This window comes from Anticarsia gemmatalis, chromosome 4 (assembly GCF_050436995.1).
Source record: "Anticarsia gemmatalis isolate Benzon Research Colony breed Stoneville strain chromosome 4, ilAntGemm2 primary, whole genome shotgun sequence".
NCBI lineage: Eukaryota > Metazoa > Arthropoda > Insecta > Lepidoptera > Erebidae > Anticarsia > Anticarsia gemmatalis.
The window spans coordinates 13,135,723-13,159,545 of record NC_134748.1 but is presented as its reverse complement, the minus strand read 5'-3'; the positions used below and the strand labels follow the sequence as shown (position 1 = coordinate 13,159,545).

Genomic DNA, 23,823 nt, shown 5'->3' with positions numbered 1-23,823 from the left:
TATTTTTTTATTAATTGTTATAAGGTTGGTAATGACCGCTCATGATTAGGTTGTTACTTTTTTAATAATTGAATGATTGGCAGCTCAAACGCGGGCTTATTAATCCTTTGTGACTGATGTTAATAAGATAAATTTTCATATCATTTCGTATGATTATTACAGCTTTCTAATTTGAATATGATACCAATTAGCACGTCTTCTTATGAAACTTTTCTTTATTAAATTTTCGAGTACTCTCATCGCTCACTTAATGAATTCTTTATAGACTCGGTAAACACTATTTTTATTGGGTTATTTTTAAAGCACAGAAATGCGGCCGTAATAGTCAACAATTATTCTAATTTGTTCAATAACATTCAGTTCTAATTCCATTTAAACAAATCATGGGGGAACTACTAAATAAAACAGAACTGTAGAGTATCAAAAGGATCTATCAAAGAGTGTGTGTGGGGAAGTAAAACTACTCCCAATGGACATGTAGCAATAAACATTAGGGCACTAGATGCAAACCAGACGGCCTCCAAAGGGCCCTTTGTTTGATACGTTATAAATAAACCTTTAAGAAGTGACCTCCTTTGTGTCAATATTAGGCTGTTTATAAAAAGTCTGTGTTTAAAAAAAGATGGGTTTGAAATTCGAATTGCGTATATGCGTGATTATTTTAAAAACAAATGACTAGTAATGGCTGTCAATGTTATTTTGAATTGATTATTATGATGCTGTTGATAAAAAAAAGGTAGCAATTATCTGCCCATAACTTTTTCGATTAACTACTAAATAACAGATAAAAACAAAACATAAAAATCTTGACGAGAGTCGTGTGTCGAATAACCAACTGTCCCAATAAATTCGGATATGTAAAAAAAATAACCATATGTCGGCATCAGCTGATCGGGTCCCATTATACCCGGTAATACAGGTAAAGGTTTTTTTGTTGGCAACTTTCAACAGCTGTTCGGTACGCATTCGAAATCTCCCAAAATTTTCATACAATTTGAAGTTTCGTTAATGTATCCGAACATCTGCTTTGGCAGGTGGTGTGTAGGAATTTTTGAATTTTGAATGTGTACAATTATTTTTTCTTTGTCGGTACGCGTGCACACGTCCTTACTAAGTATTTAGCATTTTATTTTATTATATATGGCCTTTTATTAAGAAATGTGAATAAAGCTTGTGTTCAATTGTTAATTAGTTTGCAGTATTTGAATTTACTTTAGCTTTGGTATTTATTAATTCGGTAATTACATAATTTTGATTGGTGCGTGAATTCTTATCGCAGCTGCTGTGCGTCACGCAATAAAAATAAAAACAAGAAAGTAATCTTTAAATAAATATTTATTACATTTTTATTTTACATATAGCCCTTTTTAAATGTCTTTTGTACAACATCCGTTATTTTTGCTAAACCGGAAGCATAATTTTATCATTCGATTTTTTTGACATCCGCATCCCTTACTCGATTCATATCGATATGTAGAGATATCTTGAAAGCTCGGATAACACTCGTATCCGTTCGCGATATTTGATATACATGTTTTTGCTCACGGACTCCGCTTATCTTAGTAGTGAATGGCTTGAGTCTGACTGAATGAAATTGTATCATCATTATGAATGATCTGAAAGAGCTTATTTAAAAGTTATAAAAGGAAATAGTATCATCGAAAATGTATTTATTTAAAGGTTAACTGAAACCTTTTTTTATCGTCCACTGCTGGGCAAAGGCCTCCCTCAATGTACTTCAGCTAAATACTAAACTAAGTCTGATTTATTGTAGCTGGGCATTCTTTGCATGCGTTTAGATTAACAATACGTCTAAGTATTGTGTACTATTTAAATAAATTAACTTTATGAAAAATAATCCGACACTACTGTCAAGATTTTCTTTAAACGAAAGTATCCGACAGTCTTAAAAATCAACCTCATTGTAAGCTGAACTTAAATAATTTCTATAAAAATACCTTTCTTTTATATAAAAATGCTAATTACATCTAATAATAATACTCCAGTAACATGACACGTACAAAAACCCGTATTAAAATCTCCATTATTTATGCTTTAGTACGAATCACCCCGGGTATTCAGAAACAGCTGACGGTACAAAAAACACCCACTTCCTTTATCTATGGTTACTATTGAATAAGGCACGCTTTTATGTGGAAGGCTTTACAAAAAATATAACCACTTGAAATGTTTGATCTCCTTAAAATATTATAAATACGAAAGTTTGTAAAGATTGGTGTATGTTTGTACTCTTTCACGCAAAAACTGCTGAATCGATTTAAATAAAATTTGGCTCACAGATAGTTCATTAGGTACCTGCTTAATTATATTGAGACTAAAAGAATATTTACAATATGTATTAATTACGAATAACTTCGTAACCTGGATGGTAGGGATTAAATGTAAAGGACGTTATTTTATGCTGGTAGTTCCTTCGCAAGTAAAATGTTTATTAAGATGTGTAAGTACTGCCGTAAAAGTTTCAAAAAATATAAAAATTGAAGTAAATTATTATTTCCCTCCAAGTTGTCTGCTTATCCTTCAGAATTTATGATCAAACTTATTCCAAAGGTAAAGGTAACTTAATATTATGCCACTTCAAACTTTTCTGTCAAAACTTTTTCAATATTAAATGCGTAAGTATTTTTCAGAACGAAATTTATTATGACAACTTCAGTTAACATTTTAAAATGGAATTAAATGCTTTTAAGTTTTAATTTTATTTCCATTGAAATAAAGGTTTCTTTAAACATTTAAGTATTTCTCTTCGAGCCCATTTTTTTAATACCTACGATTATGCTTACGGTTTCAGCTCCTGATTTCCTACAGAAGAATAAGCTCTCTGATATATAAACTATGATATAAAAATAATACATGGTTGTATTACAATGGCAAACTAGTATCTAATTCAACAAGCTCTAATTGACTTGGTATCTAAAAGGTACTTTTATCATACAAACTAAGCCTTCAAATGGCAATATATTGTCGGCAATACATAAACATAAATAACTTTTTTTTCTACGCACATGCACGGTCCGTTTCCCAAGCCTGCACATGGCACGATGGAATTTGACACGCAGATGTGCGTTCCGCCATTACCACAATAAAATACTTAACATATATGCTTGACTTGCACTCTGATAATAATAATAAAGTTGACCGTATAATGGCAACTTTAATAGAAAGTTCAGGGTGAAATTAATTAATTTTGTAGAGTGGTAACATTTTGAATTGCTGTGTAAAATTAATGAAGATGTGACAGATAATGAAATCGTTTTTTGGTCTCGATGTTAATGACTGCACACACAAAAGATCATAGTATCATGGAACACCTATATAGATTACCTATGTCAACTATGTACCTAGATATATAATTATAATCTACATAGGCATACAATGAAAAAATATTTGTTTGTATCGACCCTGAAATTTTATTTTCAAACATTCAAAAGTATATTTCTGAATAAATATTTCTCAAAAACACACACAAAAGCCATTACAGCACGTGAAAGCTGTGACATCCATTAACAGTAGAGCATGCGTATGCGCAGACGTAAACGTATGGAATGATCATCATGACATTACGAAATGTCAGGCTTCATATAAAACGTTTTAGACCTACTTATAACGAGGTGAATATTTGACGTTCTTTAAAACGAAATTGTTGGAAATAAGGGTAAAGAATTTGAGGGTATTTTGTAAGAGAGATGTTTTAGTTTTAAACAAACTAAGTTATTTTTTAATTTAAATGCAAAAAACTACAGTTATTGTTAACAGGATTGTCTGGTTTGCTTATTTTACAACCATTTTGTCTTAAATAAAACCTATTAAAAAAATGCCAAACAAATCTACTTTCCTTTTAAGTTCAAATTACATAACTTAAAAATAAATACGGTTGAAGCAATTGATTATTTGTAAAAAAAAATCTATTTATAAGTAAACTCGTTTAGCGCTTTGAAGATGTTACTTCACTTGCAAAACATTAAAAAGATAATAACCGAGAAGGAATGCGAATAATCCTGACCCGTCGAACGGCTCCTACAATGTACGTAATCAGACGCAATCCGCGTTCCATTCGCCAAAATTGAGCTTAATTCATTATTTCATCATTAACCAGTTAATGGAATCTCCACAAATACGGAGACATGTAAGTACTGACCCTATTTAATCTAAAAAAGTTTTATTTCCTAACAAAGTTACTGTTTTCAAAGTACAACCATAAATACAAAGAGAGTGTAGCTTTTTTTAAGTGCACTTTTTAATATGACATCTGTCAAATGAATTTAAAATTTGGAACGCGTCAAAAAGCGCGCTATAAATCGAAAATGGCGGCAAAGAAAGCCATCAAATTATTTATTTTACGATGAAATTTTATTGCGAGCATTTTTTAAAATACAGGGTCAACAGTTTGACATCTTGTTGCTGGAAGTTTTAACAACAAAAAGTTTTTTATTGCGAATTGTCGCTGGAGATTGCCGTAATGACTCGGTAATTCATTGATGGGCTTCAGTAAAATGTATTAAGATGATTAAATGGCGAATTTAAAGTTACGACTTTGAGCGAAGTTATGCGCTTTTTATGACTTGTAAAATATTCTTACTTGTCACAATGACTCATATTTTTAGGAAAACGTTATTTTTAGACTACACTTTGAATAACCTGGTAACAAAGAACATATTTTGGCGTCGAAATGCATTCAGAAAAACAAACTAGGCTAACGAGACACTTGTCGGTAGGTATTTGCTTCTGGGAACAGTCGCGACAAAAATGGCGGCACTGCAAAAACATGTAGGCTAACTTAGATGTTTTTACGAAATCATTAAATTCAAGTTTTTTAAAGTACGTAACTATAAAATTGACAAAATAACAAAAAAGAGACGGTTTTATTTTATGTTGGACTATAACAATGGGTGATTTACTACGTTGTGTTTCGCAACGAATTGTAAATCAGTTTTACTGTGTCAAATAAATGGAGATAGTTTGTATAATTAAGCGTAAAACTATAAACTAACGTATTCTGATGCAATTGGAAGAGTTACAACAATAGTGTCACAATGACATTGACACTTAATGACAGATGGGTGACATTTCGAACTTTTAAAATGTTAAACATTGTCACCAATAAAAGTGGATGGAAATTAATTATTCAGCCAATGATAGGATAAAAGTAGACAACTTTTAGCTTAGCTATTATAAAATTGTATGAGGAAAGAATATTTTAAGTATTACTTGATGTTAGTCCTTTAATCGTTTAAATGGCAATTAACACCTTTTTACCCAAAAGATACTCATTAGTTTATGACGTAGATATTACAGTTATGAAAGCAAAAACATAATAATTGAAAGTGTTTCATTTACTTAGTGTATTTACTACAGTTATCTGAGATTTATGCAAACATTTGCATCCGCAAAATAAATACAGATAGCGATTGTGTAATTTTAGCAAAACGAATCGATTTATACAAAATTCTTTACATTCTATTACAAACCGTTAAATATGCTTAGTTTAAGTATAATTTTGCATACATTTACCGGTCGGTTTTTGCATAATATTTGATATAAACGTGATAACGTATCTTTTTATGTAGGTTATGTTTGTACATCGGAACGGTGGGTAACAAGGCTGAATTTACTATTATAAAAGACACCTTGATCTTAATAAAATCTATCAGGAACAGACAAAAATAAGTAAACAGAAGACGAAGCTGTCCGTCTTTGTACAAAACTGCAACTTAAAATTTCCCACACCATGTATAATTCTTATTCAAATCGCCCATCCAAATGTATCACGAGTACCTATTTAGAATTTCATAGGAACACATACAATTGTCACAAGGTGTCCCACTTAGACTATTAACAAGTAGGTATGTACACAAAACCTAGGACCTGAATCAAATGCAGACTTCAGCATTTAGAAAGGCGTCTTAAAGGTGAAAGTCATGCTTTCATGCTTCGCAAAAAACTGGCATCTCGACGCGGCCTTGCCAAGGTGAGTGCAAGGGGGACATAACGGTGCGCCCGCGCACCGGCCCCCGCCCACCTCCAAACATATTCATTTTCATACACGATCGCACACTTCGATGTCCATCGAACGTTCCCACAGCACCGACGCTACGTGACTTACAACTTAACAAGTAATGTACGAATACTCAACACGTGCGACGTCGGAAACGAATATGGTTTTTGATACACTTCCTTTCAGTAATACTTGTGTACTTAATGACCGGCTAATAAGGTGCGCCGTCCCATAAAATACGGTTCAAATTTCATACACGTTCCTATAGCTTATGGGAAAGCTAGGAGTAACGGTCACCATCCTTATTTGTGAAAGGAACTGTTAGTTTCGCATTGTTTTGTAAACAAACGTGTAAGAGTAATTTTCGCCAACAAATATGTGTTTCATAAGAGCATTGTTGTTGTGTCATCAGTGGTAACCATATTGTCATCATGCAATCTAGGTTAAATCTCATTGTCTCAAAGTAGGGTAACTATGCTGGAATTTTTCACAAGGACGTTTCATCGTTATGCCTAACGCTCTAATAAGTATGGTAGCCAAATTAACTGTTGAACCAAGGACATTTCAATTAAATATTGCGAATAATAAGCGTAGGATGATTATGCAAAGAGTCGTGTAAGTTTAGACGTTAATAAAATTATAATTCAATTTCGTATTCGATGTAAGTTAGAAGCACATTTCCGCGAAATAGCGAACAGTAAGAATTCGTGTATAATGAACCACTTGGCATTCAACGCGCATAGTTATGTTGCAGCTGCACCACTCCCGCTCGCCTCTAAGAAATAATTGGACAGGGGGACCTGTGTTAATCAAAAAGGGGGACTTACGATTTGACTGATCTCCGTGATCGGGATCGGTGTGATAGTTTTATCCGAGCTCTGGGGGAGTGAGGATGCACTGGGGGTCGGCGACACTCCAGGGCTGGACTGTCCATTGCCAACGCTCTCCTTGGACGTGCGGTTGGGAGACAGCCTGGCTGGAAAGCTGAGCGTCTTCGTCCACTGCGATAAGCTCCGCACCATCTTGACTGTTCATAAGCACTACACTCGTTCACTGAACTTTGTTACGGAGCGGCACGCGCGCACTCGACGACGGTCCGCGGACGAATGACGAGGGCAACAAAACTACAGCCTGCTGCCGAGTGTTGCCTGTGCAAGTTGCGACTTGACGACGAGGAGGGGGTAGGGTGGCGGTGTGTGCGTGTATGCACTCCGGCCACCTATGGGTTTTGGGTCGGATTTTCTTTTGTTTATCGGCCGGCTACCTCTCCGAGCAAAAAGTTTTGAAGCGGTCTAGAGTAGCGTTGATAAATTGTAAGTTAATTTACAGTTTGTTTCGTTAATTTGTGTTATAAAAAATCTTTTGTTTGGACTCGAAACTTTATTATGAACTTAATAGATGTTTCTATTGATAGTGGGGCACGAAGACTCATAAATGTCGTAAAAAATAAGTAAACCGACATTCTTAAAACTCGTTTATTGGTACCTATTCGTATAAAAGCTCACATCAACCCAGACAGTTTGAACAGCATTAATTAAAATTAGCAACGCCTTATGAACGGAGAAAATAACTGCACATAACGAGGGTGGCACCCCACACTATTGGGAACAAGGATATAGAACACGATCACAAATATGCATTCCTTTTATTACTCTTTTATAGTGTAGGGATGCCAGTATTACGGCATTGTGAAAGTAGGGCTCAGAATTTAAAATACATTTTACAAGGAAGAGATTTTAAAAAACACCCAGAAAAAAGGGACCATATCCCAAAAAAGACAAGATATATACCAATAAGGCAAACTAACCATAAAAAGCAAAAATACCCAATCATATCCTCAAAACAAAATTGATTGAAAAATATAATTTCTAGCAGCACAATCAAATATCCCTAACATAGCTTCTTTAAACCATCCTTCAAAACATCAAAAACTTACCAAAATTCATGATCCCTAAAATCCCCAAGCAACGTATCCTATATCCTCAACACTTAAATGCGTAAAAAACCCAGCTTACTAATCCCACAGCCCTAAGAAGTATTGTTCAAGGGGTGCGAACAGAACAATAGGCATTGGCTCTGCGCAGGATTGCGTGACGTTTGCCGAAGCCACGTGCGCGCGCAGCTGACGCCCGCAGCGCATGCGCACAAGGAGGCCGAGGGCTAAAGTGGATACACAACCTTTGTCTCACATCCTTAAGATGAGCCGGGAGACAGTTTTCTGCAGTTGGTTTTGAGAAGGGAAAAAATTGAGGATGTTTTGAGAGGGTCTTGATGGAGAGTAAGACATGATTGAACAAGATTTAGACGACAAAAAGACAATTAGGTACTATAGCATAATTAATAAAGAAAAGCTAGGAATTGTTGATTGGAATTCACCCTTTAATGTCCAAAATTATGCCTCATGACTACGAGTATCTTAAAGACCTAGTGGTCACCTGAATTGGGTAGTTACGGTGATTATGTCACTTACTAAAACATACTGCTTTACTTGCTTCACATGCTTCACACATACTCGGTAATCGACAATATTTATCGTTCAACAAAACCCATCGGTTCCAATAATTTAAATAAGCTTTTAATTTAATAATAACATTTTCCTTACCACATTCACACGCTAATAAATAACAGCAAAACTTAATCAACCAGGCCTTATAATGAGATTTCACTAACATCTTTAAAAAGATTTACTACCAACCCTCTATGTACAAAGATATATTTAAAGGGGTCATTAATGCCCCTCAGCGATGGGGTAGAAGGACCCTGGCTATTGTTCTGGCGAGGGTTAAAAGAGTATGGAATGTCCTTAGATGTATGAGTGTGTATGAACTTTATGAGGGATGGTTATTGATTGTTTTGAGTATATCGTTCCGAGATGACGATTGGATGCAGTTTGATGAAGGTTTTAATATAGAGGCGGCCGAGGCGAGAGTTTAATGATGTTTTAGTAAATAATTTAGTTTCAAATGGAGCATTACTTAGGTCCAGGGCAAGTTCATTTTAATTGCATGTGTGCTGTTTGAACAAATAATTACGAATACCAGGACTGATTTCGTTAATATGGCGTTCTGAAGCAATCAAAAGCTTTTAAACTGTGGCGTTAAATCACTGGTTAACTTGCAATCCTGGCAAGTATAACTGAAATGACCCGGCAAGCTATGCCGAAAATTGAGTGAACTAAGGTTAAGTTAAGTATACCGAGTCCCGCAATTTTATGACATGCAGCAGAATTGGATCCTTCAGATAAAAGGAGAGGAACGAAGAAAATAAGAATAATATACTGGTAAGGAAATAAATAGGAGGTTTTACCGAAACATCTCTATCATCGACTTATGTGTGAAATATTACGAAATAAACAAATTATAGTATAGATAACATCAATTGTATAACTACACGATGCAATGTGAAAGTAAAAACGTAATTTGAGTGTTAAAAGAAAGTTCTAGTAGTTATTTAAGAACGATTTATGAATGGCATAAACTACGCTAAGAAATTGGATATGTATAAAAACAGTTATTTAATAAAAGGTGTAAGCTGAGTTGAGAATATTGAGGCAATTTTTGATAGACTGGAGTGGGATAGCGGAGTGGGGCTATTGTTTGCCTGCCTTCAAAAGTTTAAAATCCTAACCTCTATCTCCCATTTTTCAATTTTTTTTTTATTAATACGAAATTTTAAGAAAAAATATTGCTAAGCTATAGTGGTCAATGTAGGTAAAAGTTAACAAGAAAAACACGAAGGGGCCCAGGGGCCGAGAGTTCCAAACAAATGGAAATAGATGCTAAGTCTAACCAACCAACACGCACTTGGTCAGCTTGATGAATTAAAGAATTACCCCCGGTTTCTAAGGTACATTTAGCGGTAGTTTATCTATTCAATAGACGCTATTGAATAGATAAACTAACACATTTTCTTCAGCTGAAATACCTGAGAATTCTGCTCGACACACAGTAAAAGGATTCGTAAAAAGATCAACTATAGTTTATAGTCACTATCAATTATAATTATTACTAATATTCATAACTTAAAATGTATTGTTTAATGTAAATATAATAATTATTAAAGCATTAGCACGTATGATAATAAAGAAATTTCTCAAAGGTTAATAAATCCATCAATGGATGAACAAGGAGACCTTCAACTCAGTCACAGAGTATAAACAGATATAGAATTAGAATTCCTTGACAATATTATCTAAAATGACTCATAAGAAATAGCCACAAGATTAGGGATGCAAACTTTGTAATGAAAAATATCGATACATCAAAGTAAAAAAACATCGATGTTTTCTGAATCTAATCGAAAATAACTTTTATGAAATAAGTTTATTTCTCTAGACTTCGACATATAGATTGGTAAACAATAATTATTATCATAGTATGCGACAAATTTCACACATCCGCAGCGAGGTTAAAATCATTTTTTTAATATTCTTTAGTCATGTAGTTTCGACCGTTTAGGAAAAGCTTCCTTATTTTTTTAAAAGAGGCTTGGTAGAAGTAGCACAGTCAAGCTAAGCTTTGTAATATCGTCCTATTAACCGAAGATTTGCTAAAAAAACGTCGATTATTCCAAGACACCTATAGTTTACATCACTACAAGCTAGCAACAGTGTCATGTCGGCCGGATACAACGCAACGTGTCGCACAATTCAATGAAGCGCAAATTGCGCAAATCGATATAAATCTAACTTTAATTTCTATTTCCGGCTTTTATTGACGCAGATTATTAACCCCATAGATAGAAGCAAGTTTATGTATTGATGTATTAACTATGTGAACATACTAACTTCCTAGGCTTAGAGTAATATCTTTTGCGTAGTGACACTATTTCTTTCTGTTCCTGATTGTACGTCCCAGATCGTTATTATATTCCGCCAGGTAGGTATTTCTTGCTTTTTAACCCTTCCTTCTAAATGTGAGTATATTATCTATCACGCGAACTGCGCAACGTATTTGGGTAATATGGAAAACATCTATGTTTATAATCCGTATAACAAGTAGCTGGGAATCTTTCCATGTAGGTCGAATTGTAGAATGATAAGTTTCTGTCAAACAACCTCTAAAACTTTACTGTGTTTTTAAAACTGCTACTGCTGGGCAAGGGTCTCCTCCGGTAGTGAGAGAGGGTTTAAGCCTTGATTCCACTGGTCAAGTGTGAGTTAGGACACTTTGCGTGCCCTCAAGAAATGCGTTAATCTACTTTTAGGCATACAAGGATTCATCAGTATGTTTTCTTTCACCGCTCAAATATATTTGTCTATTATATCCATTCATTTTCGAAGGATTAAATCAGAATTAACGTTCACACGTGTTTCGTAGACATTTATTGACGATTGGAGTCAACATGTAGACTAAAAAAGTACCCATTAATATAATACTGATCTTTTAAAAAAAAACTTGTAAAATGTCAAAGTGATTTATCCGCGTTTTTCGCTTATACTATGGTTACCATACTTTTGCATCTTGAGAATATCTTGATGGTTCTACAATGGGTTATTTTGATTTGAAAACGTACCTGTAACAAAAAGAAATAACAATTAATTTCAAAACATTGATTAGTATTTAAAAATAATATTTATCAACATCAAACATTATGAGATTCTAATACCTTGTTTTGTTTTTGAAAAGCAGAAACAAGATAAATATTTATTGAAAATATTTCAAGGGGCAATCAAATACAATTGTGGATTTTATCCATACACCATGTTATATTATGTATTCTAGCTAGATGATACAGCATGCAGTGTTAATTTCAAAACATTGATTACGGTCTATCTGTTACATTTTCTTGGCTAAAACGTTGAACCATTATTGCAGAAATTAGAGATAATTTTAGACCCAAACTAAGAGCTAGCCTATTGTTTTCACCAAAATGTGGCGTTTTTTATTCTCTACCTACGCAAATAAGCATGTAAAGAGAAAAAAAATTGTAAATAGCCGATAACTGTTCAACTTCAATTCTTACGAAAATCTTCGGAAAATTTTAATTTTATCACAAATTTCGGTCTCTTTTTTCACCCAAGTCATACCCACCCTTACCCATAATCACCCCATATTATGAAGTACAAGTAAAACTGTAGATAATTAGTCGTATGTCAATCTAGCATCTATTTCAGTGCCCTCGTAAATTACTTGTGTACACCGTGGCATAGTTTAGCGAAGTCGTTTTAATTAGTTTGCTTAACCTTTGTTGTTAGGGAACAATATTTAGGGTAGTTATTATGAGAAAATTGTTTGCTAAAAATACTTTGACAAATAAGGAAAAATTATCTATTTAGATATTGCCTTCCGTCCCGAATGAGAGAGAGGTTTTAGGTCTAAAGCTACCCAAATGCAGGTTTGAGCTGGCTTTTCTTTAAGAACTATTGAAAACTTAAGCATGCTAGGTTACCACTCGATCTTTTTCTGTTACCGTGATTACACCGTCTTTGGCTTCTACTTCAACTAATATTATAAATGCGAAAGTTTGTAAGAAAGGATGGATGTTTGTATGATTCTCTTTCCCAAAAACTTACTGGGCGGATTTTAACGAAATTTTAACGAATTATATCTGCTCTTTTTACCCCTAGAAATCTTTTCACGGGCAGAACTTGACATAATAAAATTTCCATTAGATTTGGTGCTTTTGATGGTATAGTTTCTGAAATAGAAGTTATATTTACTATCTAAATAAATAAATATTTACTCAAACAAAAATACTCATTACACCAAAACAATATAATTAACCATTATTCTTTTCAATTTACACAAAACCCCATATCCATTAGTCCCAATTCACGAAATAAGGGCAAGAGTCCACTTCCGGCTAAAAGGGATATATTTCAACAATAGCCAATCGATTTAGCCCGCAGAATAATTAGGAGAGATAATAGAAATTAATTAAGGAAGCTCTTGAACATGTGGTAATAGTTTCATGAGCGTGGGAAGTAAGGGACGTGGGTTCGTTCCCAGGTGACGCACCCTAAGGTGATGAAAGTTGTAACGTGTGTATGGTATTATGCTGTGTTTTTTATTTTGTGTCTGGTTATATTTATGACTACTTATGAAAGACCACATAAAGTCGTTGGTTTTTTATTAAACTATTGATATCTAGAAAGACCTATAAACTGTCCTTCTCAATATTCAATAGTGTAGTAAAAATTTATCAAAAGTTTGTTATAGTATCTTCTTCAAAGATATTCTAATATTTTACAAATAGTTTTCAAAGAACAACTTTCTCTCTGAAAGACATGATGCGACAAACCATCCTCATTCTTTTCAAATACACTGCTCTTGCAAACTGTCTCAGTATCTATGAATGAAAAATAACAATCTAAAGTAAGTATCTTGAGCATTATGGGTTAACATATACGACAAAGAATTTAAATAAAAGAGATCTCCTATTTCATACCTTGAGCATTGTTAAATACGATTTAAATAAAAAAAAAATACAACACGGCGAAAAATAAAATTTAAATAAATCTTCTACAATATTTCTTCAACTAACTTTATGACTTTTTATCTTCCATAACTAAAATCCCAATAAATTCATTTTTATGTACTCTTTTCTTTGTTTCCTTACCACGTGTGTTCCGCTTATCCCTTGTGTAACCGTGGTAGTAGGGGAGTGTTTTATATTACACCAATAAATTGTTTTAATTGCCCCATTAAACTATATTTGTATGGGAAAAGCAAATATTACATGATTGAAAAATACCCGTTTTAATAAGTTTTGCGAGGGGCTAAACATTTTTCATGTTAAAAAATTATCTATGCCGTGGCGCAGTCGACCTATTCCGGTTATGAGTGAGTTGTAAATGTGATTTATGACTGTTTTTCTCCATGAAACAATGAAGATTTCTTGAAAATACATATGATATTAAGAATAGGGTATCCTTAATATCATATGTATTTTCAAGAAATCTTGGGCTCGATTCCCAGGTCAGACGAAGTACCTATAGTTTTTTTAAATTGATATTAGATTAAACTCAGTGCTACCCCGGATTTTGGTAACGTTTAATACAGTACTGGTATATGGCAATAGCGTCGCTCCCTACTAAATAGGACTAACACTGTAAATGGCGAAACGCGGTGTATTTAATTCACCTCCGCTTGCACCCTAATTGCCGTATGTTTATTATTTTTTCTTAATAAGTGATTTTGAAAAGGTCACATAACATATCTCGAAGATATTAACATGTGCCCTTTTAAAATTGCACAATTCAATTTCTTATACCAATTACTGACTCATAAAGGGACCAATTTTTTAAACTTTCGAATTGTTAATAATTATTATATAATATATTATCCGGGAATTAACTTGCAGAATCGACCGCGTTATCATTCACCTTGCATTTTGCTACCACAGCCGAAACATTAAAACAATTAAGGTGAAATGCCTGATGGCGCACATGCCCACATATGTAATAGTAAATGGATATAAGATAAGATTAAGGAACATAGCAGTCTTTTTTTAATCTAGTTCATTATGTTTCAAACCGTTTGAAATCCATCCATTTTTGAATTTCTTTAACTCAATAAACAATTTTTCACATTGTTATACATTACATTTATACCATTGAGTTTTATATATTTACAATTATGTACACAAAATCACACTTAAAATAAGCTTATCAAACTTTGTGACAAAATGTATGGATGAGAATGAAACATGGGAAGTTTGTTATGGTCGTACCAAATGGCGTTTTCTGATCTCTGCCTTTCCCTATTGGGAAAAGGCGAATTATCGATATTCTTTCTATGTGCGTTAAAAAGGCGTAGATTTTAGCAAGATTAACAGCGAACCCTTACGTCTCAAAACCCATAAACCTATTAAATATCACAGGACCCGCTTTGGGCGGTCTCTTTCATTACCCAAGACCCTACACCATGTGTGTCACGAACCATACAAAAATAGTCAAAAGTTAAGCGAAATGACCGGACCCATATGTTCCAACGTCTCGTGCACATTTGAACAAATAAACGTGCTTTGAGAGCATTGTGTTCCAAATTTTTTGGACACACGTGCACTTGTGGGCTATTTTTGTGACCCGAATTGTTTAAACTTATGTTTGACTTGGTTGGAGTCAAAGCTTCGTTATATTACGGGCCAGTTTCACATTCTAGAAATAAGTAGAAGATAACCTAGCTGCCGGAAAAAGTGACCGCAAATATAGGAGTAAAAAACTACTGTCTAAATTTCATCTAATAATTGTCCAAAAGTGTTAAAAAATATTAATTTTGATATATTCAACTTATATCATCTGTCAAATAAAACATGAGCAAGTGTAAGGTTTGCGATGATGATTTAAATGATAGAGTGAAGTGGAAGAGAATGAGGCAGACCCCACTATCATATAAGATTCACTGCATGGAAGAGAGCGAAAGACGTCATCTGTCAACCATTGTCCATTTCCAATATTACGTCTAAGTAACAGTTTACGATCTCAAAAAGACAAAGGCAATTCTATTCACGCAGATGGGGTTTCGTCAATATCTATTGATGCCAAAATGTTCCTCGATTAAAGAAATCTAATGACGGAAAAACCTAACCTAAGTTGTAAGTGTTTCGATACGAAAAACTGTATAAGCTTACAAAACTTGTGAAATGTAGATGTAATTTGAATTCTTTATATCCATTTTTTATTCCCTAAGGTTAAAGATCATGGTCTCTTATTTTGCTTCCTATTGGTTTTACCTGTACATAATTTCATTTCTGATTCAGACTGGATGCCCAACCATTTGAGGAAGGACGTTTTGGAATAGAATTTCAAATGCAAGCCTTATGTATGTCATCAAAAAGGTAGCTGAGGTGTACTGAATGAAGCTTGCACATACAATTAACAATTCATAGTTACCTAACACCTGCAAAGTCAATTCATAAAACAAAACTCATTAATGGCACGAGTCCATTGAAAATATTCCTTGCATAAGGCTTTAAACTTTGAACGATATCAATGACACAATAAGTTCGTGGGTCTTCAGCACGAGCTTACCAAGAAATGGTTATTATCATGACCTTATTGGCGCCATTTTGTTTTATTGTCTAACAAACTATCGGACGTGTGCACGCGGCGAATGCTCGTACGTGACTGATTTGAATTAGGAATTAATTTGGGATTGTTTTTTTTGTTAATAAATGGTGTTTGGTATTGATAGTTGACAGTTGAACTGCGAATTTAAGAAAACATACAGCATTTTATTGTGGTACTGTTGCTTTATCGTAAGACAGGCTTAAGACAGCAGCAGCTACTTTCTTCAGCTAGTGTCTTTATTTTTGACCGCTTTCTACGTGTCCACCAAATCATAAGGCACTCACAGCGCTACTGAAATACTGCAGCCCACCCATCTATTGGCCGACTGCGTCATAGGTAGCTTGCCTTAAAATGCGTTTATCGACTCACGACTAATGAGTACTGCAATACTGTAATCAAGAAACACACGTATTTTAAGTTAACCATATGTTATTGTATAACATTTAAATAGAAAAGTACCTGTAAATTATTATAGCAAAAATTAACTAAACCAAACAGTTAGTAGTATAATTCCCACAGTTAAAAGTCTCACAAGGCAGTCTAGCCATTTTCGTCACCTGACCGAGCCTTGGTCCTTTTTGAGTGCTATTCTAGAACTGGTTTGCATCCGGCACGGCTGGCTAAGTGGCTACCGTTGATATTGGGCTCAAATACAACCTACACTGTTAGGCCTTTTAAGGTATGATGTTTTTGATACTAGGTGTGTTTTAGGATTAAAATTTTCTCTTATTAACTGTTCTGTTGCTAAGAAAGAGCTGGAAAAAAAAGAGTTTTATTTATTTTGGGGGATATTATTTATTAACTATTTAGGTGACTGATTTATTTTACTATCCAGCTAGATGCAATATCTTTAATTAGAAATTGATTTTGTTTCTTTTTGTTTCAGAAAAAAAACAAAACACCACGGGAAAGTTTTAAGAAGTTACAAGACCATTGAAGAGAATTGTCTACAAAAAAGGAAGTTTGGATCAATTTTGTGTAGAGTAGTAATAGTAGTAGATTTTCAATCTAACTGTCATCTGACGCAGTTACCTACAAGTTAATCGTCTACTCCACTTGAAAAAAAAACTATATTATCCTTAAAATTAAACAATCTATTTAGTTTCCAACAAAAAGTTATCGATAGCAACTCGTCTGCATATGATTCACGTTCCGTTCATTGACATCAGCCTATGGCTTCTTGAACTCTATTTAAAAGCTTTATTTCGTAACAATAAGCCCGTCAACTTACTGTCACCATGACCATATGTAGTTAAAAAAGATTACTAAATTGATTAACAAAAAAAACTTATCATAAGTAATTTTTAATGCGTTATAAACTCACCGACCGCTGACAGTGTCAACTTTAAAAAGTGAAATAAATAAAAATCGGCCAAGTTTGAGTAGGACTCACGCACGAAGGGTTACGTACCAAAAAAACGCAAATACACATGATCATTGTTAAGATTTTATTTGTTTTTTCCCCCCTTATTTGTTTTTTATTTTATTTTTAGTACCTATATGTTGTTATAGTGGCAACGGAAATACATCATTTGTGAAAATTTCAGCTTTCTAGCTTTCACGGTTTATGATATACAGCCTGGAGATAGACAGACAGCGGAAGCTTAGTAATAGGGTTCCGTTTTTACCTTTTAGGTACGGAACTCTAAAAAGTAAAACAAAAAAGTAAACTGGCGCCATTACTTGTCGATGCTAGTGATGTGCATTACTGATGATTGTCTCGAGTCGAGTATGGAATTAGTCGACTGTCACAAAACAATGTCACTGCTCGTAATTAGTACGACTAATAAAGGTTACTAAAAATAAAATGTGGTCTCTTGAATGATGTGTTTGAATTTCAAGGAGTAAATTATGTTTGATTCCGTTTGATGTCAGTTCAAAGTTCTGTTTTGTGCTAATTAATTGTGTATATAATTGCTGTTTATGGTGTGATTTCACTGGCTTATTGAGGTATTTACAGCTCTAGACTGATACTAGAATATCTTAGCCTAGCAACTGCAAAATAAACGTTATTTTCTTCGACTAGATTTTATCATCGCGAGTCGTCATTATGCCAAATATGTGTACATAATTTTTGTGCAATATTAGACCGTATTCAGTGTTGCGAATTATTGACACATTTTTACTATTTTTGGAACATTATTCCTAATGATTCTGTCTTTTTAAACCGTTCTTCATAATGTTATGGCCCAAGGCTACACAAACCACACGAATGGCAACTTAAACCATATTTACGACATAAAATAAAACATATCATCTAATGATTTTAAACTCTCGCGACTTGTACACATATAATATCAGCTACTAACACTCAGATAATCGTAATAACATGTTATAACCAACACATTGGATACAAAGCGTAGTGTAGCAATAAAACCATATACAAAAAGCCTTTAAAACTCTATTTAAATAACCGATAACAAAGAAAATGTGAAAGTTTAAAATCCGGTAGCATCCATCTATACACACGTTTGACTTATCACAAATTAAAGTTTGGAAGTAAAGGGAAATGCACATTAGAGCACCCACTAGTAGTAGACGTTATTTACTTTTTGACAAATTAAAACGCGAGTTTGAATTAAATATGTGTTTGTCAAATTAAATGGGTTTACTCTGTAACAGGTTTATGTATATGTACATGAATCGAAAAATCGCAGTCTAAAGATGTACAGATTTACTATTCGTAATACTCCGCTATTGATGTCCGTCCTTAGCGAACAATAGGGAACATCTAAGAACTGTATTCCATTAGAACTTTTACGGATTGAACAGATGTGGCATGTACTTAAACAATAATTTAATACAGCATTACTTTATGTAAATAAACTTTTCAAGATATGCCTAAATTCAGCACCTCTTAGCTTTTTTCGCGTCTTCGTCTCGCTTTTAAAAACTTGCTCCTTTATTAATGAACTTCTTCAGCAGTTTTACAAGTCCAATTTTCTACGAAAAATGATATAATTTTACATATAATTATTAAGTTCATTTGAATGTAACATTAAGTTCAAGCTCCAATGTGCACCCACCTCACATGTCACAAATAAGGTACACGAATGACAGGCCTAATAAATGTGTCACCATCATTTCTTACGTCAATGTTGCCAGCTCTGTGATTTAAAAGTTCCCTGCCCTTTCTTTGTCTTCACTCTGAATGTTGGTAACACTGCGTAATGGTGTCGGTCTTAAATCGACGGTTAATTTTAGTTAGTTTTGTTAATGATTGGTGTTTGTTATTCAATTTGTTTGTTTGGAGTTTCGGGTTCGATTCCCATATAGATATGTCATCTATGAATTAATAGGTGGTCGTTTCGGTCTAGAGTAATTGTATCTTGTGTCAGTTATATTATGTAAGAAGTATGTAGTTGTAAAAATGTAGTTCAGGAGTTAATTTACTTGCACTTAAAATAACGGTGACTTATTGGTTATCTAGCGGACATCCATGTCTTCTCTTTCAGGCCCTATCGTCCGCGTGAGCGTGATGTTACATACCCTATAACTTCTTAATAACTGTTCAACACAAACATAATTGTTTAATTTGAACTAGTAGTTCCTATTATCGCTTTAAAACAAACAAACTTTTCAGCATAATATTATTGGTATAATGGAAGCTGAATATTAATACTTACTCTTTGTCTGCTATATTTAATTACTAGCTGACCCGCGCAACTTCGCTTGCGTCACATAAGAGAGGATGGGTCAAAATTTTCCCCGTTTTTGTAACATTTTTCACTGGTTCTCTGCTCCTATTGGTAGTAGCGTGATGATATATAGCCTATAACCTTCGTCGATAGATGGACTATCTAACACTGAAAGAATTTTACAAATTGGACCAGTAGTTCCTGAGATTAGCGCGTTCAAACAAACAAACAAACAATTAAACAAACTAACTCTTCAGCTTTATAATATTAAGTATAGATTAGTATAGATACGGCAGTGTAATTGCAGTGATCGATATGTTTACTTTAGATTATTTATTTTCATGTCAAACAAAAGACGTGATTTAAAATCATAATAAGTTATTTCTGCAACAGGTCAATAAAAATGTTTTTATAGGTGTAAACCCTTACCCGAAAGTACAACAACAGGAAATGCCTTAAATACTAAGCCGATTGCTAATTTAAGATTGTTTACACGCAAAAGGGTACAACTTTATTAACTTTATTTTTGAACGAACTTTTTCCTTTTTTACTTAAAAATTGTTATATCTTTTTATAACCCGTTACTGTCCCACTGCTGGGCAAAGGTTTCCTCCTGGACCAGGAAGGGGTTAAGCCTTGAGGCCATCACGCTGGATAACTGCGGGTTAGGTTAGCTGTTTAAGCAGTTATTCAACAAAAATAACCTCTACAACTTTTACACGCAAACATTCGTCTTGAATCACCTTATCTATAAAAAAACGCATCAAAATCCTTTGTATAGCTTTAAAGTTCCAAGCATACATATATGTAGGAACAGACGCGAGAAGCGCCTTTACTTTGTATGTATAATATTACCAAATATTTTTGCCTCACTCGAGTCTCAAGTCCAATACTATCTATCTATCTATCGTATGGTTATTGGTCAACCTAGTGTCAAAGTTGTTGAAGCCGCCTGAAAGGCCTTTGACATGGCTTAACTTTATCTTATATATACTTAAATTTGACTGTTATCTTAATCGACAACAACCGGGACCGCCGTCCGAAGCACGGAGACGCTCAGTTCAAATGCCACTATGCGGTCACCCATCTATAGAATGACCTCGCCAACGGTTGCTTAACTCACTGATCGTTTACAGACTGGTGAGCACAACTGGCTATGAGCGCCCGAACTCCAATACTAATATAACTACATAACATCCTGTAACATAACATGTATTAACTAATAACCGCATTGACCACTCCATCACCGGATATTGACCGGGCACTTCTTCCGCCACTTAACTACCGGTAGCAAGTAATTCGTCTGTAATTTAATTAGCTTTTAATTTTAACGAAAGTTTAAGGGCCTCTTTTTTGTATGAGCGAGTATTGTAGCTCGATTTTCTACAATTGAGTATCGAGACTGTGAATTCTACTACAGCACCCGCTAGAACTGCTGATAACATTTTCATAAAGGTCAGTAGCTAGCTCGCTACCGAAAGTAATTGCAAATTATCTGGTAAACTCTATTTATTATCGCCATCGTAAGTTCAACCGTACCTATAACTTTATTTTGGGGTGCATGATAGGAGCCTCCCCGCGGCGCACCCTGGAAGCAGCTAGGTTTGGTAACGCAGAATCTAGGCTGACTAATCCTTTCACCACAATGATACTCTCAAACACTAGGCAAAACATCCCGCCTCTACCTCCAGATACCAATGACTCGTCTCAGAGTCAGACTTGAAATCGCCTGGAGTTCCTACTTATCGTAAGTTCTGATATTCAGATGCTTAAAACAAAAACTCTCTCCCCTCAAGTCTCTAGTCGAGTTAACACATAAAAGAGTCGTCACACAGTCTGTCGTGTAATTCTGAAAACTTCACAAACGCATGTTTATACATAGAGTCGTAAACATGAACGTTTTATCTTCAAGGAGTTTCATTGTTGAAATATAACACCGGGATATGTAAACAATGCGATTAAAGAAAGTGAGGTAAGGAACTCTTATTTTGAAACAGGATGGAGACATTTTTAAAAGTTAAGAGTATTTTTCTTTCAGTTGTGGTAAGTTAGACTGTATGGCTTGTAGCTGTCTCTACAGTCAATACTTTCAAGTATCGAGAGTTTGACATTTAAAATATCCTAGGAAAATAGTTCCTAAAGTACCCGCTAGAAGCGCTGATTGAGTTTTCATACAACATTATTTGATAGTTAACCGGTTGCCGATAGTCGATAGTGGTGAAGAATCGCACTATAGTCCACCGAATAGACCGGTGTAAATGACAATACTAGTTTGCTATGGCTTCTATGGCTAAAACGCTAACCGATTTTGAAGATATTTAACATAAAAATTGTTGACGATCTGAGGTCACACATTGGTTAGTTTTGTACCCCTAAGTTTTCGGAAAAGGTGATACATGATCGGAGCCACTCCAACCAGTTAACTATTTAATGATAAAGCAGCCTGCACACGGACACCAAATCCTACCCTTGGAATGCTACCTCTACAATCGATTTATAATTTTATAATCATCTAAACTATTGCTGTAAATATCTATGGAACACCACAAAGCGACTCCCGCTCACTCACAATGGCACGCCAGATGCGCACGCGCACAATACGAACTGTCAACTATCAGCTGTTGCGCCGCCATCTTTGATTTGCTACCCATTGTTAACGACTTGGCGATTTGAATTTGGTTGAAAAAAATTGGGGTTGAATGACATTTTTGAATGACAATGACATACGTGAATTGTGTTGGTCAAAGGAAGCAGCTCTCCCTAAGGAAGGTTAAGCTACATATTAATTTATGAAAGGGTTAGTCCTATATCCCTATTTCAATATGTATGATACTTAACATTTCAATTAAAGACATCCTAAAGTCATGTAGGGTATTTCCAGGTAAAAGTTTTGTACTGTAATTTAAATTACGAGCCACCACAATCAATATAAGATTTATCATGCAATAGAGGCTCATACAGAATAGGAGAATTGGTCATCCGAATCCATCTCTTAGCGGGCTGTTTGACTATTCACCATACAACGACTCCTTATTTTTAGATACGCCTTTTATCCAACATTATGTATATTGTCTAAACCCGAACGACGTACATCAGTATTCCCAAGAAAGTTCAATCAACCCCTAATTTCAAATACAAACATCTGACCTACAAATAAAACCAAAAAACCGATCCTTTGTCAACAACTTAATATAATATTAAACTCGGCACTTTATCTCGGACTAATCTCTGGCTCAATTAAGTCCTATTTGTGTTATATGTATTTATACAGGGTGGTCCGTAGTCCAGAATGGAATAACTTGGAATATTTTTGTCCAGGACACGACCTCCGTCAATTATAATATGTCAGTTACGATATTATGTGGATGTTCTCGTAAATGTCGTTCAGTTAAACCCTTTAGAATAGTTTAGAAAAAGGACGATGTGCCTAGATGATTTATGGAGACGGTAATTTTTTCAATATTTTGTCATTTAATTTGTTTTGTGTCAAGAAAATGTAAAAATTGATTTGAATTAAAACCTTTATAATAAAAAGAGACTTTCAGTGGAGTACTGTTCTTGCTGACAACAGTTTGTATTTGGTTGATAAAAATATTGGCCTATCCTCGTTATTTGGGAAATATCACTCACAAATAGTCAGTCCATTAAACTAGTGTCCTTTGGTCAATATGTCTCTTATACTAGCGTTGTAAAGGTAAATAAGAATAACAAAAATACAAAGACAACAGCTGGAAAGCCGACCAATACCTCAAACTTGAATATAAGACTCTCAAGTTGTCAAATTTTCAAGTTATTTGGTCTCTGCCTACCTCAATGGCAAAAAGAGTGAGATTTTAATGTCCATTAACAGTTTGGAGACATCTCCAATGAAACTTTTCCTCTTTCAAGCAATCCAACCACATATTTTTCGGTAAACAGCATCAAACGCCTGAACAATACCGAGAGGTAAGAACCCACTGCCACTGTGTCGTACACACATTCCATACATAAAACAGCTTGTGCCTCACTGCTTCTATTGTCAAACAGCCTTTTAATAAAGGTATACGTGAGACGCGACTTAAAATCACTTTTGTATTGAGATCGGAGTATTACTCGGACTTTATTGGTAGTGAGAAGAAATTTTTGGTTTACTGTGTTACTGTTACATGTTATAGGAT

At 34.4% G+C, this 23,823-nt stretch overlaps 1 protein-coding gene across 2 annotated transcripts in view; it reads right to left on the bottom strand.

Moving 5' to 3' along the window:
• Traf4 (TNF receptor associated factor 4) overlaps positions 1 to 23,823 on the bottom strand; it is an 89,157-nt gene that overhangs the window by 24,512 nt on the left and 40,822 nt on the right. The window contains exon 1 of one of the 2 annotated variants that reach the window (XM_076113884.1): positions 6,844 to 7,142. The exons of the other annotated variant lie outside the window; for it this stretch is intronic. Within the exon in view, the coding sequence (XP_075969999.1) occupies positions 6,844 to 7,038 (195 nt within the window). The 5' untranslated portion in view covers positions 7,039 to 7,142. Of the gene's footprint in view, positions 1 to 6,843; positions 7,143 to 23,823 lie in introns of those variants that run through there. 2 annotated transcript variants of the gene reach the window in all.